At 44.1% G+C, this 25,573-nt stretch overlaps 1 protein-coding gene across 1 annotated transcript in view; it reads left to right on the top strand.

The window, feature by feature from the left end:
* KCNH2 (potassium voltage-gated channel subfamily H member 2) overlaps positions 1-23,664 on the top strand; it is a 228,966-nt gene extending 205,302 nt beyond the window's left edge. Inside the window, exons 6-9 of the mRNA XM_044294760.1 lie at positions 7,310-7,732; positions 12,206-12,608; positions 20,819-21,018; positions 23,407-23,664. Of these exons, the coding sequence (XP_044150695.1) occupies positions 7,310-7,732; positions 12,206-12,608; positions 20,819-21,018; positions 23,407-23,664 (1,284 nt within the window). The remainder of the gene's footprint in view (positions 1-7,309; positions 7,733-12,205; positions 12,609-20,818; positions 21,019-23,406) is intronic.
* Positions 23,665-25,573: the final 1,909 nt, after the last annotated feature.

Genomic DNA, 25,573 nt, shown 5'->3' with positions numbered 1-25,573 from the left:
ACTGGTGTTCAGCCTCAACATTGTCTCCATTCCCTGACAGTAAGCAGAGATCTTGAAAATGTCAAGGAATTGAAGCACAAACCATCATGAATATACAGTAAAGTCAGTAGCATGCAGTAGATTGTGCAGACGGCTGCGGTGGTCACTGACTGTCCAGTGTGATGTCACTTCCAGGGGCATGCTGTGCCGTCTGCTTCCACAGTCACACTTGGGTGAAATATTTTTGCAAAGCCCTGTGACTAGGTAAAGCAATAAGGCAATAATCCATTTTGGGTGGAGTTACCCTTTAAGCCGCTTTATATTCTAGCATACAGACAGCTGAGGAGCGGGCATGCTGTCAGGTCCCCGGCGCTCGCCCCCGTCCATGTCTCAGCCCCCAGTATTGATCTCACAGCTCACTGCTGACTCCATTGATTTCTTCTTGGCTGTGAAGCCCGGCATCTCTAACGATCGGCCCCTACGTGTCAGCGAGACGCTGCAGCAGCTGAGGCTCTGCTTACTAGGAAGGAACGTGCTGGAGTATGAGAGGGGAAGGGAGGGTCACACGGAACTGCTGTGGGGTCCCTGGAGCCTACAGGTCACCCACCTGCTGCAGTCTGGTTTGTACACAGATTTTCTGCAGTAATCTGAATAGGGCCATGTCAACACAGTGTGAGGCTTGTGAGGAGGGAGGGGGTTGTAGTGCATGCTCCTGGTACATCCGCTGGCACCTTATGTATGGGAGGCTTGTAAGGAGGTTGAGGGTTGTAGTGTACGCTCCTGGTACAGCAGCTGGCAGCTTCTGTATTGCAGGCTTGGGAGGAGGGAGGGGGTTGTAGTGTACGCTCCTGGTACAGCAGCTGGCAGCTTCTGTATTGCAGGCTTTGGAGGAGGGAGGGGGTTGTAGTGTACGCTCCTGGTACAAGACTGGCACCTTTTGTATAAAAGGCTTGTGAGGAGGGAGGGGGTTGTAGTGTACGTTCCTGGTACAGCAGCAGGCACCTTGTGTATAAAAGACTTGTGAGGAGGGAGGGGGTTGTAGTGTTTTGTCCTGGTACAGCGGCTGACACCTTGTGATTTGCATTAAATGTGTTGGATCCTGGAGCGGTGGTACGCTCAGGCGGTATGAATATGAGCGTTGCGTCTCCGTTGCTCACACCCGGGATGTGCAGGATTTTGCCAGCTTGCAGATTTCTGCTCTTACTGTAAACGGGAACAATGAGCAGGACACAGACAGCGGATTGAGCGGAGGAGCCTCCAGAAATAGACGAAGTGTGCGAGTGCGCGGGAAGATAACATTGTACACCGGGCCCAGGACAATCACTCCCATCCACAATGAAGACTATGGGAGGGGGCGATGTGACTGTTCAGAGTCATTATCTGCTACCTGCAAATATAAGTCGCATCAATTCATAGGATAGTACAGGAGACATAGAGAAGCCAGTATGGAGGGGACGAGTAACAGGCTATGCAGGAGATGTAGAGGACAGTATAGAGGGACGAGTAACAGGCTGTACAGGAGACGTAGAGAAGACAGTATAGAGGGGCGAGTAACAGGCTGTACAGGAGACGTAGAGAAGACAGTATAGAGGGACGAGTAACAGGCTGTACAGGAGACGTAGAGAAGACAGTATGGAGGGGACGAGTAACAGGCTATGCAGGAGATGTAGAGGACAGTATAGAGGGACGAGTAACAGGCTGTACAGGAGACGTAGAGAAGACAGTATAGAGGGGCGAGTAACAGGCTGTACAGGAGACGTAGAGAAGACAGTATAGAGGGGCGAGTAACAGGCTGTACAGGAGACGTAGAGAAGACAGTATAGAGGGACGAGTAACAGGCTGTACAGGAGACGTAGAGTAGACAGTATAGAGGGACGAGTAACAGGCTGTACAGGAGACGTAGAGAAGACAGTATAGAGGGACGAGCAACAGGCTGTACAGGGCACGTAGAGAAGACAGTATGGAGGGGACGAGTAACAGGCTATACAGGAGATGTAGAGGACAGTATAGAGGGGCGAGTAACAGGCTGTACAGGAGATGTAGAGGACAGTATGGAGGGGGCGAGTAACAGGCTGTACAGGAGACGCAGAGTAGACAGTATAGAGGGACGAGCAACAGGCTGTACAGGAGACGTAGAGAAGACAGTATAGAGGGACGAGCAACAGGCTGTACAGGGCACGTAGAGAAGACAGTATAGAGGGAGGTAAGTAACAGGCTGTACAGGTGACTATAGAGGACCGTATGGAGGGGGCGAGTAACAGGCTGTACAGGTGACTATAGAGGACAGTATCGAGGGGGCGAGTAACAGGCTGTACAGGTGACTATAGAGGACAGTATGGAGGGGGCGAGTAACAGGCTGTACAGGAGATGTAGAGTAGACAGTATAGAGGGACGAGTAACAGGCTGTACAGATGACGTAGAGAAGACAGTATAGAGGGACGAGCAACAGGCTGTACAGGGCACGTAGAGAAGACAGTATAGAGGGAGGTGAGTAACAGGCTGTACAGATGACGTAGAGAAGACAGTATAGAGGGACGAGTAACAGGCTGTACAGATGACGTAGAAGACAGTATGGAGGGGGTGAGTATGAGGGTATACAGGAGATGTAGAAGACAGTATGGAGGGGGCGAGTAACAGGCTGTACAGGTGACTATAGAGGACAGTATGGAGGGGGCGAGTAACAGGCTGTACAGGTGACTATAGAGGACAGTATGGAGGGGGCGAGTAACAGGCTGTACAGGAGATGTAGAGAACAGTATGGAGGGGGGCGAGTAACAGCCTGTATAGGAGACTATAGAGGACAGTATAGAGGGGGCGAGTAACAGTCTTTATAGGAGACTATAGAGGACAGTATAGAGGGGGTGAGTAACAAGCTATACAGGAGACTATAGAGGAGAATATGGAGGGGGCGAGTTAGGAAAGGCCAGATGATGCAAATTTAAAAGCTTTATAAATACCCAGACTCCTATAACCTTGTCCCAAAAAACATCAGCCATGGGTTCTTCTAATCGGTTGCCTTACACTCTGAAAATGTAAATGGCTGAGGCAGGAGAAGGCTATAAGAAGATAGCAAAGCATCTTCAGGTTGCCATTCCCTCAGTTCAAAATGTAATTAGGAAATGGCAGTGGAGGTGAAGAGAAGATCTTGAAGACCAAAGAAAAATTTCAGAGACAGCTGCTCGTAGGAATTCTAGAAAGGCAGATCAGAACCCTTGACTGCAAAAGACCTTCAGGAAGATTTAGTAGACTCTAGTTGTTGTGGTACATTGTTCTACTGTTCAGCACAAATACAGATGTAGCAGAGTTAACAGTCACAGTCATAACGCGTTAACTAGATGTGAGAACTTACAACTTTGTGTGTTAACTCAGCAACATGGGTATAGAGAAATCGGTACAGGAGCTGTATATAGCCACCAGTATAGGATGGGGGTATATAGCTGACAGTACAGGAGAGGGTTTTATATCTGACAGTAGAGGAGAGGGTGGTATATAGCTGACAGTACAAAAGAGGGGGTATATAGCTGACAGTACAGGAGAGGGGGTATATAGCTGACAGTACAGGGGAAGGGGGTATATAGCTGACAGTACAGGGGAAGGGGGTATATAGCTGACAGTACAGAAGAAGGGGTATATAGCTGACATTACAGTAGAGGGGGTATATAGCTGACAGTACAGGAGAGGGTATATAGCAGACAGTACAATAGTATATAGCTGACAGTACAGGAGAGAGTATATAGCTGACAGTACAGTAGAGCTGGTATATAGCTGACAGTACAGGAGAGAGTATATAGCTGACAGTACAGTAGAGGGGGTATATAGCTGCCAGTACAGGAGAGGGTATATAGCAGACAGTACAATAGTATATAGCTGACAGTACAGGAGAGAGTATATAGCTGACAGTACAGTAGAGCTGGTATATAGCTGACAGTACAGGAGAGGGTATATAGCTGACAGTACAGTAGAGGGGGTATATAGCTGACAGTACAGGAGAGGGTATATAGCAGACAGTACAGTAGTATATAGCTGACAGTACAGTAGAGGGGGTATATAGCTGACAGTACAGGAGAGGGTATATAGCTGACAGTACAGTAGTATATAGCTGACAGTACAGGGGGTATATAGCTGACAGTACAGTAGTATATAGCTGACAGTACAGGAGAGGGTATATAGCTGACAGTACAGGAGAGGGTAATAAAGAAGAGGGGTCAATAGTCCATGACAAGGGCAGATAATGGAGAATTGGTGGCAAATTTCTACAATTCAGGACTGAGGGGCAGATAATATAGAGGGGGTGAGACACGGACAGCACAGGAAAAGGGGGACAGCAGATTTTCTTATGGAGAGGCAGTAAGTTTGGGAAGAGGGCAGATGGATGGGATGGGGGTAGATATTACCAGTGGGTGATATGAGGCAGAGGGGGCGATGTTGGTGAGAGCGCATTAATAAACCTGTAAATAAAAAGGAGGCGGCGGCAGAACATGAGGCCTGGGCTGATTCATGGCGCCTTCAGATTATTGGTCAGCAGGGAGACCACGCAAGCGAAGCGCATTAACCCTTTACATGGCTTTCAGTGCTGCTCACCACTGTAGACTCCTCTGTCCAACCTCCCATCAGCAGCCATGGATGTCTTCAAGGGTGCAGAGAATTGATCCCTCATCATCTTGTCGGTGTGATCAGAGGGCAGTGGATGAGGAACAGGTGTATGTTCTACCTTCAGGTCTAGTAATTATTGACCCCAGACAGTAGAGAAGAGTAATAGCCCCACAGAGATCGGGGCTCATTGACATTTTTTTTTTGTTAAGGTGAAATGTTCTTAAAGGGATTAGAAAAAAAAGCGCCACATCTTCCTGTTGGTCATATCTGGTATTGCAACTCTTCCCCATTCAGGTGGCTAGGGCTGGGCTGCAACACCAGTCACAGGAACAGCGCCACAGTTGTTCATGGGACTGTAACACAGAGGATCTGCGTAGTTCCCTCTCACAGCTCTTCCTGGCAGCCAGTCACAGTGACTCCTCCCTCTATTGCTCCTATCTCATTGTAGAGGCATGCTTTATTGGAGCAGGATCTGGTGTCCATGACCAAAAGTGACCTTACCCTCCATGGCTGTCATCTGCATGGGAGGAATTGCGACGTCCGACAGCGACCAGGGGTCCCTTTTATAAGAAATATTCGTGACACCAGTTGCAGTGAAGCAACAACGGGACAGAGTCCATTTAAGAAATGGTGTTGGTGGTGGTACCCAGGGGTAGGAATGTTCGAGTGGTATAGTGTGGCCTATAACGACCCTTAATGTTGTGTGCACGTGTCACGGTGCTCCTACCTGGATACACTGGACCCCAGGCGTTGTCTTCCACAGCAGAAAAAGGGGATAAGTTAACTTGGGGATGAAGAATAAATTGAGTCCAGACCTTGTGATGAAGTTGAAAAGCAGCTTTACTTTCAATAAACGTTTCTCCATACAATTTACTGACTTTGTCTTGGCTCCCAGCAGGTTTTAGCATGAACAAAACTGTTGCAGGCAAACTCCTCTCTACTACATCTGTCGCTGTCTGGCTCTGCTGTGCTGACAGACTTAAATAGAATCTCTGCTTCTGCAGTCTGTAGTCTGACTCTAGCTTAATCCAGGGAACTTTCTTCCTGGCCTCTGAGGCTCCAAGCTGTGACCTCTATATCCAACAGAGTTGAAGGTGCTCTAGCTGGCTCGCTTTGCTTGGCTGCGGCAAGTCCAGCAGGGACGTGCGCCTGCTGCACACCCTTCCCCTAGCTGGGGGTGTGCTATACTGCTCTGAGAAACTAGTCCCCTCCCCTCCATAGAGGGAGAATTAGAATGGAAAGAAGGGTTCCATTCTCTGTAACTGTAGCACTGCCATGCTTGCTGCCACCTACTGGTGAACCAGGTAAATTACACTTGAACATAACACTTTCAAACATAGGAATGCACATTGTGAAGGACCTGCAATAAATACAGAAGGGGTAATGCCACTCCGGGGCATTACAGAAGTAGCTAACTTCTCCTCTGTCAATGAAAAAGAAAGAGCCTGGGTGACGTACCCATAGAGGGCGATATGGAGCTACTGGTTCCAGGTTTTAGCCTCCACTTTCCCATTCTGGAGGATGGACATTGGAGCACATTTACTAATGGACTTGCAACACTTTTTGACGTAAAAATTGTCACAAGTCCCCTTTTCTGTCCGGCCATGCGTCACAATTTTGACAGTTTTGTGCCTTGTTACACCAGTTGGGCGTGATAGGGTTGGGGCTGTTTACATTTATGGCTGGAAACAGGTGCAAATGTTAGCTAAAAACTATGCCAGCCAGGGGCCTGGACTGCCACAGACGCACACACCTTGTCATAAATTAGAAGTATCTAGCGGCAGTGCAGAGGGGGAAACTAAGACCAGCATAAAAAGCCGTTGTCAGTAAGTGTGCCCCATTGTGTCTGCATCAGACAAAGCTTTCCCGGAAATGATCTTGGAGCTGTAAGCCCCTGGCCCCTCTCCTGTGTGTGTGTGTGTGTATATATATATATAGACCCGAATGTCAGAGCGTTGCGTCTTCCAGCCTTCACAGATCTGTGCGCTTCCCGTAACCTCACACAACAGGAGAGGCGTGACATTGTAATTACCATATTTTTGGAGCCACGAGATCAGATCTGCATTTTGTGACGGATAAAGGGTTAGGAAACAAATCTGCTAAAGACACAGAAAAAAAATACATTTGCCACATTAGCAAATCGTATTGGAAGGAACACTTTCCGTCCGTTGCAAACCATCTCTTGTGGCCAGCGGATAGTGACCAGTGGTCTATATAGAAGTGGAAGGGCTTCATAAAAATGTGGCCACTTTCCTGCTGTGGTCCCGGGACACAAGGGCCTTGAGTTTCTTTGATTTTCCCCTTTCCAACCCTTCTCGGACAGAATGGTGATGGTCTCCTCTGGGGTAGACCAGGGTTAGAAGAAACAACGCACACCTGTCCACAGGCTGTGTGCTTTTTGCAGCTTGGTCCTGGTCACTTCTGTGGAGCTGAGCTGCAGTACCCGACACAACCCATGCTCAGGTGTGGCGCTCTTCTTGGAAGACATAAGCCATATTTTTTTTTAAATTCTGGCTTCTTGTTCTCTACTGCCTGAGATGGTCTCCAGTTTCTTGGCCATAAAGTTGGGGCCTAGATCTTTTTCAGTCCAGTTCTCCTAGGCTTGTCACCATGTTGGGCTGATTACCCTTTAATTTCAATATTTGTTCATTCCATTTCAGGTAAACCATTGCCTTAGTGACCGCAGTAGATGAGGTGACACGTGATATTTAACATGTGATGCCTTCTGTCCACACAGGTCCTGTCGCTAGGAGCCGATGTCCTTCCCGAGTACAAGCTACAAGCTCCTCGTATCCACAAATGGACAATTCTCCACTACAGTCCTTTCAAGGCCGTCTGGGACTGGCTGATCCTCCTGCTCGTCATCTATACCGCCATCTTCACACCGTACTCTGCCGCCTTCCTTCTGAACGACCAGGAGGAGCCAAACAGAGAAAAGTGCGGCTACTGCAACCCGCTCAGTGTGGTGGACTTGATGGTTGACATCATGTTCATAATTGACATCCTCATCAACTTCCGCACCACCTACGTCAACACCAATGAAGAAGTGGTCAGCCACCCGGGCAAGATCGCCATCCACTACTTCAAAGGCTGGTTCCTCATCGACATGGTGGCTGCCATTCCTTTCGATCTTCTGATTTTTGGCTCCGGCTCTGAGGAGGTAAGGGCCGCTTGCTTGCTCTTTCTAAATGTTGTCACTGGCTGCTGCCACGCTCCACCCTTCATCTTATGTATGAATAAGCCATCAGACAAGGGGAGAGGCCATAAAGCCACTGGTGTGCTCAGATACTGCAGGTATAGAGACCATGAGGTGACTGGTGTCTTCTGACCTCACTGGACATGGAGGAGTTTTGTTCAGTGCAGTTGCACATGTGAGTCGCTCTGAAGATACACTATATGGCCAAAAATATGTGAACCCCTCCACGCTGTCCTAAGATCACCATGCACAATGCCAAGCAGTGACCGAAGTGTTGTACAGCATGTCATCACAGGACTATGAAGCAGCTACACACAAGCCTAAGACAGCCATTCTCAATGCCAAGTGGCGAGTAGAGTGGTGTAAAGCACTGGACTCTGTGCATGGTGATCTTAGATTTGTGCCCAGCTGATTCACACTGAGAACCTGCTTTACACCTTTCTGGTGACCTCTTGTCAATGTGCATCCTGATCCTAGGATTGAGTGCAGCTGCTTCAATGCCAAGCAGCAGCTGAAGTTGTGTAAAGCAGGTCGTCAGTAGACTTTGGAGCAGAGGAAATGTGTTCTCTGAAATGGCAGTCTAATGATGAATCTGGGTTCGGCGCCCATGGTTCTGGAATGGGCAGATGGTCAGGGGTTCCACATACATTTGGGCATATAACGTAACCTGTATACCAGGCGTAGGAGACGGTGGGCTTTGCATGTGTACGTGTGTGTTGTAGTAACCTAGTACCTGGTGCCGTGCTTTGTATGATATCCAGCTGTGTTCACACGCTAAGGAATGATCAAGCACCTTCTTGAGAACGTGAGGGTTTTCAGATGCTCATGACCTGGCTGGATTTTTTCTTCTGTGCCACTGACCTTCCACAACTGCGCTTTTGCTTCATCTCTGTATGGTCCAGCTTCTCCGGGTATTGGGCCTGTGTGTGCCAACCATAAATTCACTGGATCCGCTCGATATGTCGTCCCATATTGTCTCGCCATAGTCACAAAAAAGAAGGGGATACTTTATCATTGGATGCAATAGTAGATCTTTTTTTCCTATGCAAAATTCTAACAAAAATTTCAGTGATTCCCTTCTACTATGACAGTAGACTCATTAATAGAGGTTCAGGAATTTTCTCCAACCAAAAAAAATAGACTTCAAATTAATTCAAATGTTCAGTTTTAGGCAGCCAAAGACCTTACCTTTAATATAGATCTGAGGTTCTTCTTCAGTCCAAAATTAAAGGTGGTCCCATAAGTATACTGTAGATGATAACTTTGCTCCAAATCTGAGGGTTGTTTCCGTTAATACACCTGTCGGTATGAGGCCAAAGGTGAGGGTCTCCACCATTAATAAAAGTACCAAGTCTTTGTTCTAAAATTGAGGGTGGTCATCATTAATATAGGTTTTCAGCAGTTACTTTGCACTAAAAGTAAAGGTGGTCAACTTTAATATTGGTACAAGGACCTCCTTCATTCTAAAACCGAGGCTGGTCACTATGAATATGGATCTGAGGATCTCCTTCACTCCAGAACTAAAGGTTTCTCACTATAAAGGTATATTTTAGGGCTTCCTTCAATCTAAAACTGAGGTTGGTCATCATAAGTATAGATATGAGGTTTTCATTTAGTCCAAAACTGTAGGACCTTACCATAACTAGAATTTGAAGGTCTCCATTCTCACCCCATTTCACTTCACACCCAGTTCCAAGAAGTTTCCTTTAACCACAGCTGAACCTTTTAGGTTTTTCTCCAACCGTATAACCAAAGTGTCACGGTGGGGAGTGGGGGAAACCCCCCACCGTATAATGTAAATGATAAGAGATAGCTGCTAGGCCAAGAAGCCAGGAAAAGGGAAGCAGGTCACCTCCTATAGCGTCCCTAATCCTCTCCCTAACTCCTCGCCGATGGTAGGACGGCTCATAACCTGGAACCCTGAGTCGCCCTGATAATCTCCCCCCTGCTCATCCAAGAGACGGAAGAACAAGAGTCTCTAAAGACCCAATAGCAGGGAAAAGGAGTGACCATACACAGCAAGAGGATCGGCAGGTAAGAACACAAGACAACACATTCACCTGCCGAAGTCTCCACAACTAGAACCCATGCATACGTACAGGAGCCCTAACACCAAACAGGATGCCTTACCAGCAACTTACACAGGTATCCAGCACACCAGACTCTGCCAGGAGCCCCCATGCCGCAAGGTGCATGGCAGCCCCAGGCAGCGCTGCATACAGGCTAGTGGTTCACCCCTCCGGGAAACCAACCCCCTTCCGGAGGACACAACACACAGGTAAAACGTCTTACATACATGCAGGGACAAACACCAACAACAGCCCAGACATGTAACAACAATCAAGACGTACAACACAACCTGAAAAAAAAAACACACCTAACATACAACAAGTGAGGTAGGCTAAAAGGAGCATAAAAAAGGAAGACAATTTATGTCCAACAAGGTGGCCCTCAAGGACTGGGCAAGTTCACCCAGGAAAGGAGCAGAGCACCAACATCAAACAAGGCTGGAGTACAACTGACTCTATCCAGGAAGCCACAGGTAATATCCACATAGTGGCCACACCCAGGACACACCTAAATCCCCACCCGCTAGAAGAGTAACCCCTCGCTCACCAAACGGCAGGGAGACACACCTTAAAGGGGAAATGCACGTGCAAACCGGCAACCAGTCTGCACAGCAACCGCGTCATGGTCAAACGACAATATGACCGTGACACCAAGAAATAAGAATTTGTAGGCTAAGGGACATCACACATACTATACATTTGAGGGCCTTATTCAATCCAAAACTCAGAGGCATCACCAGTAAAGGTGTGCACCTCCGTTACAAGGGTCCCCTCTATTTATTAGAGAACTTGGACAAGTGTTTAGTTTCCCTACAGCACCCCCACAGGGAAAGTGTAGCATTGCATTTTACTTATTGAAATTAATGGGCTGTTGGTGTCATGAATGGAGGTGCCAAGTCCTCCAGAAGGGAGAATGCTCTTTGTATCCTCTCCCCGCTCTGGCTAATAGGTTAGGGTCCTGAACTGGAAACCATCCTTCACAATAGACCCCATTATAATCCAAACTAAGGGGTATCTCCATTAATATACAAGGTAGATCTTTCTCAATCTCCATAGATCAGAGTACTACATTACTGCAGACTTCTGCAGGTCTTCTGTGAGGATTTCCTTAATATTAAAACTGATCATAGATGGGAAAATGTCTCCGAATCCAACCAAATTTCACCCATCTCAGGAGTCCCTTTTGTTGCCCAGTAAGATCCAATTGCATCTGATAAAGACCCCAAATGATCAGAAATGGTGGAGGGGCTCAGGTGGGTTTATGTCCCTTGATGGCAATGGCAAGAAATTGAAAAAAAAAAAATCTTTTTCTTTTTCTCTTTGAAGTGGATGGAAGAAAATCCAAAGAACCGAAAAGAGGTAAAGTAACTCAGGATGGTGCAACTGTCCAATAGAGAGTGCTGTATACTGTGCAGGCGCGTGTGTGTATTATGGAGATTATACAGAGAGACAGATGAGTCATATAGTAATAGAACAGCTCCCCCGGTGGTCAGTACCGAGGATATAGCATGTTGGCTCATTATGAAGAGTGGGGTCCGTGCAGTTATGACCCTCACATAATATGTAGTAAATAGAGATGAGCGAATTTCATATTTTGAAATTCGTTCACTCTTCGTTTACTGGTAAAAGGTGAATTTGCGTTATGGATTCTGTTACCACGGACCATAACGCAATTCTATGACGGAATGCAAACAGGACGGATCCGTTATGCAGCCCATAGACTTCTATTATAACGGAATGCCTCTAAAGACTTTCCGTTATGCATTCCGTCATAGAATTGCGTCATGGTCCGTGGTAACGGAATCCATAGCGCAATTCACCTTTAACCAACAAACGAAGTGTGAACGAATTTCATAAGCGGAAATTCGCTCATCTCTAGTAGTAAATAAAATACAAAAAGGAGGAGGAGGATGCAGCTGCGGTATCTCCTCCTGTGTGTCTGAGGCTGCATGCTGTGAGAGGGGAGAGGGAGCTGCAGAGGAGTCATGTGATGGCACATATCTCAGTGGGAAATGCCCACCTGTGCAGCTATTGACCTAAATGCCCACTGTCTCCAGTGGAAGTGATATACATTTATTTCAGCTGAGAATAAACTGAAACCACATGATGCTATTGGATGATGAGAGTTATCCTCCAATAGACTTGAAATTAGGTTGTTATTATTGATATTGAGGTGGCATCATTGACCCCTCACAAGGTGTTTCATTAGTATTTGAGATGGGCTTGAATCGTTCTCATTTTAACCCTGTTTTTTCCCTCCTTCGTCTACTGTCCTCCTCTTCATATTTCTTTCTCCATCTTCTTCTCTCTCCATGGGATTTTCATGTTATTTTATATTATTCATTTTTTTTTTACATTTTATCTCCAGACTACCACCTTGATTGGTCTGCTGAAGACGGCGCGACTCTTACGCTTGGTACGAGTGGCCCGAAAGTTGGATCGATACTCTGAGTATGGAGCAGCCGTGCTTTTTCTCTTGATGTGCACCTTCGCCCTCATTGCTCATTGGCTGGCCTGCATCTGGTACGCCATTGGACACATGGAGCACTATGACCAGGAATATCGCACGATCGGCTGGTTGTACTCACTGGGCACCCAGATCATGAAACCATACAACAACAGCAACACCAAATCTGGGCCGACCATCAATGATAAATACGTCACTGCCCTGTACTTCACCTTCAGCAGTCTGACCAGTGTCGGCTTTGGGAATGTGTCACCAAACACCAACTCTGAGAAGATTTTCTCCATTTGTGTCATGCTGATTGGATGTAAGTAAAATACCGACTGTATCCTCCTCATGGTGTTCAGGGTGATAATATAAAGGTAGAAATCTGCCTCCTGTGTACAAGAATATAACTACTATAATACTGCTCCTGTGTACAAGAATATAACTACTATAATACTGCTCCTATGTACAAGAGTATAACTACTATAATACTGCTCCTATGTACAAGAATATAACTACTATAATACTGCTCCTATGTACAAGAATATAACTACTATAATGCTGCTCCTATGTACAAGAATATAACTACTATAATACTGCTCCTATGTACAAGAATATAACTACTATAATACTGCCCCTATGTACAAGAATATAACTACTATATTACTGCCTCCTATGTACAAGAATTTTCACTACTATAATACTGCTCCTATGTACAAGAATATACTACTATAATACTGCTCCTATCTACAAGAAGATAACTACTATAATACTGCCTCCTATGTACAGGAATATAACTACTATAATACTGCCTCCTATGTACAGGAATATAACTACTATAATACTGCCTCCTATGTACAAGAATATAACTACTATAATACTGGCCTCCTATGTACAAGAATATAACTACTATAATACTGCTCCTATGTACAAGAATATAACTACTATAATACTGCAGCATACTACTATGTACAGAATATAACTACTATAATACTGCTCCTATGTATAAGAATATAAGTACTATAATACTGCTCCTATGTATAAGAATATAACTACTATAATACTGCTCCTATGTATAAGAATATAACTACTATAATACTGCTCCTATGTACAAGAATATAACGACTATAATACTGCTCCTATGTACAAGAATATAACTACTATAATACTGCTCCTATGTACAAGAATATAACCTATAATACTGCTCCTATGTACAAGAATATAACTATAATACTGCTCCTATGTACAAGAATATAACTACTATAATACTGCTCCTATGTACAAGAATATAACTACTATAATACTGCTCCTATGTACAAGAATATAACTACTATAATACTGCTCCTATGTACAAGAATATAACTACTATAATACTGCTCCTATGTACAAGAATATAACTACTATAATACTGCTCCTATGTACAAGAATATAACTACTATAATACTGCTCCTATGTACAAGAATAACTACTATAATACTGCTCCTATGTACAAGAATAAACTACTATAATACTGCTCCTATGTACAAGAATATAACTACTATAACTGCCTCCTACAAGAATACTACTATAATACTGCTCCTATGTACAAGAATATAACTACTATAATACTGCTCCTATGTACAAGAATATAACTATAATACTGCTCCTATGTACAAGAATATAACTACTATAATACTGCTCCTATGTACAAGAATATAACTACTATAATACTGCTCCTATGTACAAGAATATAACTACTATAATACTGCTCCTATGTACAAGAATATAACTACTATAATACTGCTCCTATGTACAAGAATATAACTACTATAATACTGCCTCCTATGTACAAGAATATAACTACTATAATACTGCTCCTATGTACAAGAATATAACTACTATAATACTGCTCCTATGTACAAGAATATAACTACTATAATACTGCTCCTATGTACAAGAATATAACTACTATAATACTGCTCCTATGTACAAGAATATAACTACTATAATACTGCTCCTATGTACAAGAATATAACTACTATAATACTGCTCCTATGTAAGAATATAACTACTATAATACTGCTCCTATGTAAGAATATAACTACTATAATACTGCTCCTATGTACAAGAATATAATACTATAATACTGCTCCTATGTACAAGAATATAACTACTAATACTGCTCCTATGTACAAGAATATAACTACTATAATACTGCTCCTATGTACAAGAATATAACTACTATAATACTGCTCCTATGTACAAGAATATAACTACTATAATACTGCTCCTATGTACAAGAATATAACTACTATAATACTGCTCCTATGTACAAGAATATAACTACTATAATACTGCTCCTATGTACAAGAATATAACTACTATAATACTGCTCCTATGTACAAGAATATAACTACTATAATACTGCTCCTATGTACAAGAATATAACTACTATAATACTGCTCCTATGTACAAGAATATAACTACTATAATACTGCTCCTATGTACAAGAATATAACTACTATAATACTCCTATGTACAAATATAACTACTATAATACTGCCTCCTATGTACAAGAATATAACTACTATAATACTGCTCCTATGTACAAGAATATAACTACTATAATACTGCTCCTATGTACAAATATAACTACTATAATACTCTCCTATGTACAAGAATATAACTACTATAATACTGCTCCTATGTACAAGAATATAACTACTATAATACTGCTCCTATGTACAAGAATATAACTACTATAATACTGCTCCTATGTACAAGAATATAACTACTATAATACTGCTCCTATGTACAAAATATAACTACTATAATACTGCTCCTATGTACAAGAATATAACTACTATAATACTCCTATGTACAAGAATATAACTACTATAATACTGCTCCTATGTACAAGAATATAACTACTATAATACTGCTCCTATGTACAAGAATATAACTACTATAATACTGCTCCTATGTACAAGAATATAACTACTATAATACTGCTCCTATGTACAAGAATATAACTACTATAATACTGCTCCTATGTACAAGAATATAACACTATAATACTTCCTATGTACAAGAATATAACTACTATAATACTGCTCCTATGTACAAGAATATAACTACTATAATACTGCTCCTATGTACAAGAATATAACTACTATAATACTCCCTCCTATGTACAAGAATATAACTACTATAATACTGCTCCTATGTACAAGAATATAACTACTATAATACTGCTCCTATGTACAAGAATATAACTACTATAATACTGATTCTATATACAAGAATATAACTACTATAATACTGCCTCCTATGTACAAGAATATAACTACTATAATACTGCTCCTATGTACAAGAATATAACTACTATAATACTGCTCCTATGTACAAGAATATAACTACTATAATACTGCCTCCTATGTACAAGAATATAACTACTATAATACTGCCTCCTATGTACAAGAATATAACTACTATACTACTGCCTCCTATGTACAAGAATATAACTACTATAATACTGCTCCTATGTACAAGAATATAACTACTATAATACTGTTCCTATGTACAAGAATATAACTACTATAATACTGCCTCCTATGTACAAGAATATAACTACTATAATACTGTTCCTATGCTACAAAAATATAACTACTATAATACTGCTCCTATGTACAAGAATATAACTACTATAATACTGCTCCTATGTACAAGAATATAACTACTATAATACTGTTCGTATGTACAAGAATATAACTACTATAATACTGCTCCTATGTACAAGAATATAACTACTATAATACTGCTCCTATGTACAAGAATATAACTACTATAATACTGCCTCCTATGTACAAGAATATAACTACTATAATACTGCTCCTATGTACAAGAATATAACCACTATAATACTGTTCCTATGTACAAGAATATAACTACTATAATACTGCTCTATGTACAAGAATATAACTACTATAATACTGCTCCTATGTACAAGAATATAACTACTATAATACTCCCTCCTATGTACAAGAATATAACTACTATAATACTGCTCCTATGTACAAGAATATAACTACTATAATACTGCTCCTATGTACAAGAATATAACTACTATAATACTGATTCTATATACAAGAATATAACTACTATAATACTGCCTCCTATGTACAAGAATATACTACTATAATACTGCTCCTATGTACAAGAATATAACTACTATAATACTGCCTCCTATGTACAAGAATATAACTACTATAATACTGCCTCCTATGTACAAGAATATAACTACTATAATACTGCTCCTATGTACAAGAATATAACTACTATAATACTGCCTCCTATGTTAGCTGTGGGTGCTGTTGCGGTCATCAGTCTGTACAGGAGGTATGTATTGTGTTTGCGCTCTCTCCCCTTGGTGTAGTCCCGTCCTCCTCCAATGTGGTTCTGGGTATATTTCGCCCTCTGGTTTCTGCGCTCTTAGTTTTCCCCGGATCAGTGACCGTTCATTCACCGGCTTTATGTTACACTTGGTCGATGTATACATTTGACACATGGATCCATATAGATTGCTGTGTGACCTCTATACGCTGTAGTGTGACCCAGTACCTCCGTCGTACCCTCGGATAAATGCTGGTAAATGGAGAGGCATGCCTTTGCATTTTTTGCATGTTTTTTTTTAACCCTTTTTAAAAAAAGAAAGGTGGAGACCCCTGAATAAATAAAAAACAGTGGTTGGGAACGCCATCCTGTGTGTGGCAGGGGAAGGGGGCGAATCTGTAAGGGGCAGAAAGCTGACATCTTGGAACCAAGTGACACATTTATCTGATGGAGAATTTCACTTGGATTCAATGAGACAAAACTTTATTCCTGCCAAAGTTATTAACAATTTTCTCTTTGTGACGGTCAGAGATATGACGAGGAGAGGACAGGATTGTGCTACGTCACATTCAAGCACTGGTGGCATACCGTCTGATAGATGCGGGTCCCTATCTCTTAGCGGATTGCCTCCATTCATCTCTATGGGAGTGCCGAAAGTAGCTGAGCACCATACTGGGCAATATTTAGAAGCATTATAGAAATTAATGGGACGAGCACAGCGCAAGCGCAGCCACCGCTGCACCCGCTTCTATGGGCTGATCTAGCGCTTAGCTATTTTTGGCTATAAGATGGTGGCTTTCAAGATGGCGGCAGTGATGGACACCGCCCCTCACAGATGTTCCCCCCTCTCCTTAGCGACCTGCCACTCATGGCGTTCCCAACCATTTTCCACTTTTTGAGCGTTCCGTAGACGTCTCATAGTCGCCATCTTACGTGGTGTGGATTGGATTTTATGGCTCACGGTCAGACGCCGTTTGGATCATGTCTGGCGCCCACGCCCATACACAGGTGAGCAGAGGCCGAGCGTGCACCACCTCCATGGTCTGTCTAGGATGGAACTCAACACCGGAAAAGAATAACGCTAATGTGAAAGTACCCTTATCTGTCTGGTGCAGTCATGACAGGACCCCATTATCCGGCAGGTGACATTTGCAGCAGCTTCATCTCAATTACGTCAATTGTTTTCCATTGTTGGGAGGTAAATATCACATCCAATGCTGCGCCCCCCGGAGCAGAGATTTATCTTCGCGCAGAGCCGACCGTCCCTGCTCCAAAACTCTGCTTATGGAATAGTCATCAGTCAAAATGTATTAGATGTGCTGCACTGCCACCTAGTGGCCAGACAGTGTGAGTGCAGGACCAGCGCGGAGAGCTTAGTTTGTCAGGGTAGGAGATCATACATGACTACATGCAGGTATAGCTGAGCAGTGTGAATAGGGTTTTTAAGTGATTTAACACCATTTTATAGAATATATGTAGCATTAACCTGGCTCAGTAGTTAAACTTTAAATTCTGTTGACACCTTTGGGGGCAGTTTTTTATTATTGCATTCTACTTATTTTAGGCTACGAATCATTTTTTTCAGTTGGTCTTTATTAAAGATTTTCTTCTACAGCTTTGTGTTTCCCAGTGTCTGCAGACGTCTTCTCCTTCAGTCCATGAGAGCTGCTCCATCTGTATCCTTACTGTCAGCCAATCCGTCCGATCATAGTTTAGCTGAGTGTTTAGGAGTGGTCAGGAGATAAGGACAAGAGACTGAGACGTCAGCGAAGAGAAGAAACAGTCAGCAGATAGAGTGGAAAGGAAAAACTGATGAAAACTTATAATAAAATTTAACTAATAAAATGATTTTAGCAGAAAATAAGTATAATTCAATAATAAATAATGCCCCAAAGGAATCCATAGCCTTTCATTATTATGTTACATCCTGTATTATACTCCAGAGCTGCCCTCACTATTCTGCTGGTGCAGTCACTGTGTACATACATTACTTATCCTGTACTGATCCTGAGTTACATCCTGTATTATACTGCAGAGCTGCACTCACTATTCTGCTGGTGCAGTCACTGTGTACACACATTACTTATCCTGTACTGATCCTGAGTTACATCCTGTATTATACTCCAGAGCTGCACTCACTATTCTGCTGGTGCAGTCACTGTGTACACACATTACTTATCCTGTACTGATCCTGAGTTACATCCTGTATTATACTTCAGAGCTGCACTCACTATTCTACTGGTGCAGTCACTGTGTACATACATTACTTATCCTGTACTGATCCTGAGTTACATCCTGTATTCTACTCCAGAGCTGCACTCACTATTCTGCTGGTGCAGTCACTGTGTACATACATTACTTATTCTGTACTGATCCTGAGTTACATCCTGTATTATACTCCAGAGCTGCACTCACTATTCTACTGGTGCAGTCACTGTGTACATACATTACATTACTTTTTCTGTACTGATCCTGAGTTACATCCTGTATTATACTCCAGAGCTGCACTCACTATTCTGCTGGTGCAGTCACTGTGTACATACATTACTTATCCTGTACTGATCCTGAGTTACATCCTGTATTCTACTCCAGAGCTGCACTCACTATTCTGCTGGTGCAGTCACTGTGTACATACATTACATTACTTATCCTGTACTGATCCTGAGTTACATCCTGTATTATACTCCAGAGCTGCACTCACTATTCTGCTGGTGCACTCACTGTGTACATACATTACTTATCCTGTACTGATCCTGAGTTACATCCTGTATTATACTCCAGAGCTGCACTCACTATTCTGCTGGTGCAGTCACTGTGTACATACATTACTTATCCTGTACTGATCCTGAGTTACATCCTGTATTATACTCCAGAGCTGCACTCGCTATTCTGCTGGTGCAGTCACTGTGTACATACATTACTTATCCTGTACTGATCCTGAGTTACATCCTGTATTATACCCCAGAGCTGCACTCACTATTCTGCTGGTGCAGTCACTGTGTACAAACATTACTTATCCTGTACTGACCCTGAGTTACATCCTGTATTATACTCCAGAGCTGCGCTCACTATTCTGCTGGTGCAGTCACTGTGTACATACATTACTTATCCTGTACTGATTCTGAGTTACATCCTGTATTATACTCCAGTGCTGCACTCACTATTCTGCTGCTGCAGTCACTGTGTACATACATTACTTATCCTGAGTTACATCCTGTATTATACTCCAGAGCTGCACTCACTATTCTGCTGGTGGAGTCACTGTGTACATACATTACTTATCCTGTACTGATCCAGAGTTACATCCTGTATTATACTCCAGAGCTGCACTCGCTATTCTGCTGGTGCAGTCACTGTGTACATACATTACTTATCCTGTACTGATCCTGAGTTACATCCTGTATTATACTCCAGAGCTGCACTCACTATTCTGCTGGTGCAGTCACTGTGTACATACATTACTTATCCTGTACTGATCCTGAGTTACATCCTGTATTATACTCCAGAGCTGCACTCACTATTCTGCTGGTGCAGTCACTGTGTACATACATTACTTATCCTGTACTGATCCTGAGGTACATCCTGTATTATACTCCAGAGCTGCACTCACTATTCTGCTGGTGGAGTCACTGTGTACATACATTACTTATCCTGTACTGATCCTGAGGTACATCCTGTATTATACCCCAGAGCTGCACTCACTATTCTGCTGGTGCAGTCACTGTGTACATACATTACTTATCCTGTACTGATCCTGAGCTGCACTCACTATTCTGCACATTTCAGTTATTACCTGTCAGCGTACTAATGACGAGGGAAGGTCATACGGATCTCCACTAAACCATTTTGCAGGGTCAAAATCCTGCCAAAATGTGACGGTGCACAGAGAAGCCGCTCTGGAAACGGTCCAGTACTGATGAGGAAACCCGGCCCTGCGTCTTCATAAAACTATTCTTTATTGGTCACTTTTAAAAAGATCCATAAAGTGTGATCTCATATCCTACACTTTTCAGAGGAACGCATGTCGTCTTTCATTGCGGCATAATGTAGTCACTATGCATCAGGATGAAATGTGCAATCCAGTTCAGCTCTGCTGCATCTGTGGATGACCTGGAGGTAGTAGGATGTCTGTTCTCTAACCCTGCCCTCTTGTCCCTACAGCGCTCATGTATGCCAGTATTTTTGGGAATGTGTCCGCCATCATCCAGCGTCTGTACTCTGGCACTGCCCGGTACCACACTCAGATGCTGCGGGTCCGGGAGTTCATCCGTTTCCATCAGATTCCCAACCCCCTGCGGCAGCGCTTGGAGGAGTATTTCCAGCATGCGTGGTCCTATACCAACGGCATCGACATGAACGCAGTGAGTCCAGCTTTCCTACAAGGTCTGGGGCGGTAGAGGAACCAGCTATATGGAGCGGAGTGCTTCATATAAAGGAGGCAGCTGCCCTCCAAACACACTGCAAGAATTTATGTGCTAGTCTAAATTTTCTTGTAGTATGTTTGGTCGGTAGCTGCCCCCTTTAGATTGAGCTCTCTCCGCCCATCTGCCTAGGGCTACTGGAACCAAACCCAAGTTTGGGAAATGTTTTTTTACAGTACAAAATAATTTATGAAGTTATTGCGCGAAGTCTTTGCGACCCTTCGCAAAGCAATAACTTCAGCTCATGGGAACTAATACATTTTAATACTGTATGGAGCTTGTGCCATTCAGCCATCCTGAGGGGAGGGGGGGAGCTTGTGCCATTCGTGCCCCTTGGCCATCCTGGGAGGGGGCAGAGCAGCAGCTCGATGATTAGCCCTTAGGGGTGGGGATTGATGGCCATCCTAAAGAAAGGGGGGGGGGGTTTAATGCCACAGCATTGGGCCGCTGCCACAGCAAAGCAGCGGCCCGGTGGTTAGACCCTTCCATTCAGCGGTCCCTAAGGACCGCGGCATGGAAGGGGTTATGTCTGCAGTTTGAAGCAGACTGTCAGCTGTATGTTACAGCTGACAGTTTGCACCGCTCTGCCATCCTGAAGGGGAAGGGGTAAGTTGGAGGAGGGAGAGGGAGACAATGCACGCTCCCCTGTGGAGCAAGGAGTGGTTACAGAGAATCTGTCAAGCTGTAGATCAAAAATGAAAAAAGATAAATAAACAGTACCAATTGGAGACATTATTTTCTCCACAAAATAAACTAATTAGTGTTAAAAGTGTTTTTGTTTTTTTGGTTTTTTACAAAGGTGTCCATATCCTTTAAGTTAGGCCCAGGAGAGGCAGTTCTGTTAGTGTTAGGTACCCATCTAGAGAATCCACCTTGACGCTGGTAGATGGGCCTAACACACATTTGATCAAAATGATGTGTGAAGAGCTTCAATTTCTCATGTATAGTAGATATAGTACCGCTGTAATCCAGAGTAATCTCTAATCCCTAGTTCTATTGTTTGCATGTATAACTGTGTGCTGCCAGATTTTGTTTGCTGCTTGTTAGCTTTATGGATGTGCTCCTGTCTTCTGTACTCGTCATCAATCATGTCCTCCTTTTTTCTGTACTCGTCATCACTCTTGTCCTCCTTTCTTCTGTACCCAACATCACTCGTGTCCTCCTGTCTTCTGTACTTGTCATCACTCATGTCCTCCTTTCTTCTGTACTCGTCATCACTCATGTCCTCGTTTCTTCTGTACCCAACATCACTCGTGTCCTCCTGTCTTCTGTACTCGTCATCACTCAGGTCCTCCTTTCTTCTGTAGCCAATATCATTTGTGTCCTCTTGTCTTCTGTACTCATCGTCACTCATGTCCTATTGTCTTCAGTACTCGTCATCACTCATGTCCTATTGTCTTCAGTACTCGTCATCACTCATGTCCTCCTTTCTTCTGTACTCGTCATCACTCATGTCCTCCTTTCTTCTGTACCCAACATCACTCGTGTCCTCCTGTCTTCTGTACTCGTCATCACTCAGGTCCTCCTTTCTTCTGTAGCCAATATCATTCGTGTGCTCCTGTCTTCTGTACCCAACATCACTCGTGTCCTATTGTCTTCAGTACTCGTCATCACTCATGTACTATTGTCTTCTGTATCATGATAATTTCCTCCTGTCTTCTGTACCTAACCTCACTCATATCCTATTGTCATTTGTACCCAACATCACTCATGTCCTATTGTATCTGATTTCACCGTCACTCATGTCCACCATCACTAATTTCCTTAATCACTCATATTCTTCTGTTGTCTTCTGTTTCCACTGTCACACTTCTCTCTTCTGTATCCTTCATCCCTCATGTCCTCCTGTTTCCACCATCGCTCATGTCCTTCTGTCTTCTGTACCTTACATTCCCCATGTCCTTCTGTCTCCCGTTTCCACCATCAGTAACATCCTTTTGTCTTCTGTACCCACCATCACTCATGTTCTACCGTCATGCATGACTCATGGTCTTCTGTTTTCTGTACCTGCCATCACTGATGTCCGCCTGTCTTTCGTACCCTACATCCTTCATGTCCTTCTGTTTTCTGCACCCACGTCACTCGTTTCTTGTACCCACCATCACTAATGTCCTTCTGTGACTTATAATCTCCACCACTCTTTGCCTTTCTGTATCCATTCTCACTCATGTTCTCCACTCTTCTGTGCCCTCCACCATGGTTGCCCTTCTGTACCCAGCACCCCTTGTGTCCTCTGCTTTTCTGTACCCACAACCTCTCCTTACACCCATTATTTCCCGTCTTCCTCGTTTCTCATAACTTGGATCATTTTGTGTCCCCTCTGCGAAGGTCTTGAAAGGTTTCCCAGAGTGCCTCCAGGCGGACATTTGTCTCCATCTGAACAGAAGTCTTCTTCAGAACTGCATGCCTTTCAAAGGAGCCACAAAGGGATGTTTGCGGGCCCTGGCCATGAAGTTTAAGACCACCCATGCCCCTCCCGGGGACACCTTGGTACATGCAGGCGATGTTCTTACGGCCCTGTACTTCCTGTCCCGGGGGTCCATTGAAATCTTACGTGGGGATGTGGTGGTTGCCATACTGGGTTAGTATCATTCTGATGTCCACCTGTTTTGTGACCCCCTGACCTGCACTGGAGACTCCTGACCTTGTCACCTTCTCTGCAGGGAAGAACGATATATTCGGGGAGCCCCTCAATCTCTACGCTCGGCCTGGAAAGTCTAACGCGGACGTCCGAGCCCTGACATACTGTGACCTTCATAAGATTCACCGGGAGGACTTGCTGGAAGTCCTGGACATGTATCCAGAATTCTCCGACTACTTCTGGTCCAGTTTAGAGATCACCTTTAACCTGCGAGATGTGAGTGTACTGCGGTCAGTCTTTGCTGTGGGGCACATGTGGGCGCAAGCATTTCCACTCGTTATGTCTTATACTCTAGTTACCACTAAAGCTGCATTTAGAAATTTGCTGCTGTACTGTTAACAGAGCGCAGTGCATTGTGGGAGCTCAGGTGACTAAGCTGTCATGTCACATGACTCCTAAGTACAAATAAACTTCAGTCTGTTATCTGTTTACATTGTGAGTGCAGCCTTGGATGTGATTGGAGTAGAGGACAGCGAGATAAGTAAGCCAAGGTACTTACAGTAGGGGGCGCTCACTTTTCTTTCTCTACTCCTGTCTTCAGACCAACATGATCCCAGGATCTCCGAGCAGCGACGAGTCGGACAGCGGATTTAACAAGCTGAGGCGGCGCAAGCTGTCATTCCGTAGACGAACAGACAGAGGTGACGGCAGGAGGGGGATCAGGGGGGCACTTACTTATGATCCAATATGCACAATGCATGATTTATCAAAGGCTGAAGACCCCAAGGGTCCTGACAAAAAGTTTGTACTAGCTGTGAGTTACATTGTGCCTTCATACTCTAGTCATATCCAAAGCTGCTTCCAAAATTCGGATGGTTTAGAACAATTGTGACCGGCAGCTTTGGATGTGACTAGTGTATAACGAGTGATGTAACTTTAATTTATATATTTATAAAGTTGCTCATCATTACATGTAGATTTAACCTGTAAACTGATGCTAGATGACAGCCTCAGCTCAGCTACATCTGCATAGTGAGAGCGATTAGTAATTTACTTCTACATACTTCCCCCCACAGACGCTGACAATGCCGGGGAAGTCAAGAAAAGTCAGAGGTCAAGCCGGCTGATCCGGAACAATCTAGCACCGAGGATAAAAGTTTGGGGTGAGCAGCACAGTAGCCCCCCGTCCAGTCCACCGTCCAGTGATGACGAGCAGCCGGCAGCAATGTCCAGCACCGTCGAGCTGTCCCCAACACGCGCTACGTGCAGCAACTTCAAGCAGCGAGCGGAGGGGAGGCGGAGAGGGATCACAGCGGGGGAGACATGTGCAATCACCTGTCAGGTAACGCGCAGGGTGAGCTCTGCCGAGTCGCAGACCTCCATTGACCTACGGCACGCTGCCTTCTTTTCCACCCTCCAGGAGCTTTTTCCGGGGTGTCAAAATCTTTAGCTTCTGGGGACCGGAATGGACGTCAGTACCAGGAGCTGCCACGCTGCACCATACCGCTCACTCCACCCTCAGCGCACCCGTGCCTTCCCTCAGCCGGCGGCAAAAATGTGAATTAGGGAACAGGCTGGATCACTGCAGAAGCAAGCTCACAGGTGAGGGGACGACTATCACTCGGGACCCCCAGTTATAGCTCCACCCTAACCCATATCCCATCTACTCCCCAGTATAATAGCTCCACCCTAACCCGATAAAAATCCCCATCTACTCCCCAGTATAATAGCTCCACCCTAACCCATATCCCCATCTACTCCCCAGTATATAGCTCCACCCTAACCCATATCCCCATCTACTCCCCAGTATATAGCTCCACCCTAACCCATATCCCCTCTACCCAGTATATAGCTCCACCCTAACCCATATCCCCATCTACTCCCCAGTATATAGCTCCACCCTAACCCATATCC

This window comes from Bufo gargarizans, chromosome 5 (assembly GCF_014858855.1).
Source record: "Bufo gargarizans isolate SCDJY-AF-19 chromosome 5, ASM1485885v1, whole genome shotgun sequence".
Classification (NCBI taxonomy): Eukaryota; Metazoa; Chordata; class Amphibia; order Anura; family Bufonidae; genus Bufo; species Bufo gargarizans.
This window is presented reverse-complemented; position numbering and strand designations above follow the sequence as displayed.